The 4652-nt window shown below is 47.2% G+C and overlaps 1 protein-coding gene across 1 annotated transcript; it reads right to left on the bottom strand.

Annotated features, from left to right (window-relative positions):
* Positions 1 to 243: 243 nt before the first annotated feature.
* On the bottom strand, positions 244 to 1731 carry cebpb (CCAAT enhancer binding protein beta). Its single transcript, XM_014016217.1, has one exon. It carries the CDS (start codon positions 1557 to 1559, stop codon positions 696 to 698), a length of 864 nt encoding a protein of 287 aa, XP_013871671.1. The 5' UTR covers positions 1560 to 1731; the 3' UTR covers positions 244 to 695.
* Positions 1732 to 4652: the final 2921 nt, after the last annotated feature.

Here is a 4652-nt window from a genome sequence, read left to right on the forward strand (position 1 = left end):
TTGATGTTTGCATTTTATTCTTAATCCAGTATTTCCAACTAAGAAAAAAATCCTATAATAGCCCTTTTTGTGCAGATGGGTTTGACATTTGCACATTACTCCCTCCATGCTGAGCTGATTTCTTATCTGCAATATGTTGTAACTTAAAACGTGGGGTTACACAGTCTGTGATGACTGTGAATATTAGGCAATGTGGCAAAAAGACAAAAAAAAAAGGAAGGAAAAAGGCAAGTGAAAACTGTGTAAACAAAGTAAAAATCTGTTTAATTCAATAAAATATCAAGTACAATTAAAGCATTTCACCTTTTAATATTAAATAATTAGACTTATTTCATTCATTGCCAATACTATTACAAAGAGTTGCATCATTTCACTGCAGCACAACTCTTCCTCCTGACAGCCATTGCTGCAGATACAGTGTACACAAAATGTAGAAATTCACTTGGATGTATGTAGAAACCTGCACAGAAATACATACACCAAACATATCACACCTGGGAATAAAGCTTTAAAGAGGGGACATGTGTGTGGAGGAAGAAGAAGAAGAAGAAGAAGAGGGGTGGGAAGGTTGCGCAATCCACGCGCACCTTTTTTTGCTCAGTCTCATTCAAAGTGTCCTTGTAAACTGGTGGTCGCAGTACCGGGGTGGGTTCTGCCCTGAATAAAAAAGTCCAACAATCAGGGCGAGCAGGAGACTAACACTGTCCGGTGGCAGAGAGCAGGTTGCGCAGGGTGGCCAGCTCTCTGGACAGCTGCTCCACGCGCTTCTGTAAACGGTCGTTCTCCGCAGCCAGCTCCAGCACTTTGTGCTGCGTCTCCAAGTTGCGCATTTTGGCTTTGTCCCTGCTCTTCCTCACGGCCAGGTTGTTCCTCTCCCTCCTCAGCCGGTACTCCTCACTGTCCTTGTCCAGGCGCTTCTTCGCCTTGCCGCCGGACGATTTGCCGCCGTGAGACGGCGACCTGCCCTTACCTGACGGAGCAGGTGTGCCGGGCGGGCTGGAGCAGGTCGAGGACGCCGTGGAGATGTTGCCCAGGCTCCCGCTCGTGGACTGGTAATGCAGGTACCTCATGTCGTAGCCAGAAGAGCCGTTCTCCATTTTCGCGTCCTCCTGGCTGTCGTCTCGCTCCGCGGCGGCGGCGGCGGACCTGTAGCGGTGCGCCACGAGCTCGGGGCTGAGCACGCTGTCCACCCGGGTCTCCTGCAGCTCGGAGTAACCCAGCGCGTACGGCTGGGCTTCCCGGGGCTCCCTCGGGTGGTCGCACTGAGCCGCCTCCAGCTCGTTGAGCAGCGAGTAGTTCTTGTAGTTCTGGAAAGCCGCGGCTCGTTTGATCTTGTTCTCCCCGAGGAAGTCAGAGAAGACGTCCCCCTGCTGCTGCTGCTGCGGGGGGCAGTGCAGGGCGGAGGGGTCCAGGTACACGCTGAAGTCTATGGCTCTCTCCCGCTCCTCCAGGCCCAGCTCCGTCATCGAGTCGCCCAGCCTCCAGTACGAGGGACCCAGAAAGCCGTCTCTGCCGTGGATAGCGAAGCTGCCCTCCTCGTACAAGCCGGCCACTTCCATGGATCTCAGCACCCGCCGGATGGGAGGAGCGCGTGGGGGCCGAGGTGAGACGCCCTGGTTCCGGCTGCCCCCTCACTTCACTGAAACGCGTCGGTGTGGAGCTGTCAAACCTCCTCGGTCATCGCCTGTGGGGACGCGCAGTTCGCGGGGGGCTCGTGGATCGTGAGGAATTGACAGATCTTCCTGTCTCGGGGGGTTTTATTTAGGCTGGAGAGGGTGGGGCGGGGCTTCACCCGGGCAGGTGTGTCACTGTCAGCGCGCAGCCAACAGGACCGACCTCAAGCCGCTTTTTCAGGTTATTTCCCCGCATTCATATTTTAAAGTTTGAACACAACAAACACACTTTTAAAAACATTTTTAAGGTGTGCGTCAGACGAATTTGCAGCAGGATGAACAACAGCTTTTATTGTTTGTTTTTGAACAGAACAACCATCAATTAGAACAATGTGTCAAAGTCAAGTCAGCTGAGAAGGAAAAGGTTTACATTTGTTCAAACCACAATCTCACCAGATATAAAAGAGTCAGTGTTAAACATGACTCCAAAATATAGCTCCATCTCTGAAAAAAATGTTCACATAGCTATTTTTTGTGATGTCATAAGTGGGTTAGCTGTGGGTTGACACCAAATATAAATGAGTTTTAGTGCATCAAATTATTAACTTCTGAGAGTTTCAATGAACTCTGTGCAGTGGTTGAATTAACGAGATATTTCGCCAACAGATAGACAGTTTTAACTCCAACAGTTAAAGCCAACTTAAAAAGGTGTATAAGCTACATACACTGTAAAAAAAATGAAATGTTGGATTTACTTAACCATGTTATGCTACCTGGTTCCACTTAACTGAGTTGAGTAAATTCAAAGCAATACCAGTTTTTTAGCCAAAGAACATGAGTATGTTGCTTTGAATTTACTCAACTCAGTTAAGTGGAACCAGGTCACATAACATGGTTAAGTAAATCCAACATCCATCCATCCATCCATTTTCTTCCGCCTATCCGGGGTCGGGTCGCGGGGGGCAGCAGCTTCAGAAGGGAGGCCCAGACCTCCCTCTCCCCAGCCACTTCTTCCAGCTCCTCCGGGGGAACTCCAAGGCGTTCCCAGGCCAGCCGAGAGACATAGTCCCTCCAGCATGTCCTGGGTCTTCCTCGGGGCCTCCTCCCGGTGGGACGTGCCCGGAACACCTCACCAGGGAGGCGTCCAGGAGGCATCCTTACCAGATGCCCGAGCCACCTCAACTGGCTCCTCTCGATGTGGAGGAGCAGCGACTCTACTCTGAGTCCCTCCCCGATGACCGAGCTTCTCACCCTATCTCTAAGGGGGAGTCCAGCCACCCTGCGGAGGAAACCCATTTCGGCCGCTTGTATCCGGGACCTCGTTCTTTCGGTCATGACCCAAAGCTCGTGACCATAGATGAGGGTAGGAACGTAGATCGACCGGTAAATCGAGAGCTTCGCTTTCTGACTCAGCTCTCTCTTCACCACGACGGACCGGTACAGCGCCCGCTTTACAGCAGACGCTGCGCCAATCCGCCGCTCCGTTCTTCCCCCATTCGTGAACAAGATCCCCAGATACTTAAACTCCTCCACTTGAGACAGGGCGACCCCCCTGACCCGGAGAAGGCACTCTGCCCTAAATCCAACATTTCATTTTTAAAGTGTATATGTCATTTAATGTGTTGCACTTGGAGTGTGTATTAGACTGGCAAACACACCCAATTGCTGACATTTAGGCAGTTTTGTGTTGGCTAAGGTTGGCTGTGTCCATCGTCCTTCATAAGGTTAATAAGATATTTTGCTAACAGACAGACACAGTTCAAACTCTAACCCTCTTGTCAGAAAAAGAAACAAACAGATCAGTCTGTGATGGACATGACCCTCACCAAACTTTACTTCAGTGTCTGTAAAACTAAGTTTGATTAGATATGATGACCGTAAGTCCATAAGACCATAATAAGACGTGGATGAACAACCAACCACTACGTTTTGAAAGTTTTCAGCAGTTCATGAGTCTACAGATAAACCAACACTCAGCCGCAGACATGATCAAAAACATTATTGCCTTTTCACATTTGGGTGCTAAAAAAAAGTAAGAAAAAAAAGGTAAATTAACCCCTCACTTAGGACTTTGTGAAACTAAAATTGCATTTCCCAGACTCCTCAGACATATAAACAATTGTGACAATGAGATGTTTATCCCATTGTTTTGATCTTGACACGTCAGACTAATAACCATGACAGATGCTGATGTAAAGCAGCTCCATCTAGAGTTTGCTTTGAACCGGTTTGAACAGAACCTGCACGGACCTCCTCAAGATGATACATCTCCAATCCTGTATAAAGGTCAGAGTGGGCGTTATGAGAAACTCTGCGTTTTATCAAAAACACTTCATGGTGCCAGCAAACACATCCTGGATTGTTCAGTCGGTCATGAAGAATCCGCTGCAGCGTCATGAGTTCACCTGTTTGTCTAAAATCAGCTTGTTRTGACAGAGCTGTAACGATTTGGGCCAAGTTAGAAAACTATTTTCAATAATCTTATGCAATATTGTGAAATTCCACAAGTGTGTGAGTTAATGACTCTCAGCTACTACCACATCAAATCTTTCTTTTATATATGAGAAGCAACTGTATTACAGTCATTTTTGTGTTGGCTATTGTCATTTATCTTGAAATAGTTTGGCTCTAAAAGTTAATCAGTTGTAGAAACACATCCAATAATTATTTTCTGTAAACTTCATTAAAATCTGTCCAGTAGTTCATGAGATATTTTGCTAACAGACAGACAAAGTTGACTTCAAATAGTTAATGCAAAAGTGTAAACAAACCCCCGGTCCAATCTGTTTGCACTCAGGAAGTGTGTTGGAGATTCGTCTCAGCGACGGCCACGCCAAGTTTGAGCTCAATGTCTGCAGAATTAACAGACTCGTGTCCATTTCAGTGTTTTTAAGCTCAGCTGGCTGTGGCAGCCATCTTGAGTCAGGTTGGCTACAAATGTTTATTAGCTGTACATATGCATCTAAAAATTACTTTCCTGAAATTTCATTAAGATTTGTCCAGTGGTTGATAAGATATTTTGCTAACAGACACACACAC

The sequence above is a fragment of the Austrofundulus limnaeus genome, unplaced genomic scaffold (assembly GCF_001266775.1).
Source record: "Austrofundulus limnaeus strain Quisiro unplaced genomic scaffold, Austrofundulus_limnaeus-1.0 Scaffold141, whole genome shotgun sequence".
NCBI classification, from domain to species: Eukaryota; Metazoa; Chordata; class Actinopteri; order Cyprinodontiformes; family Rivulidae; genus Austrofundulus; species Austrofundulus limnaeus.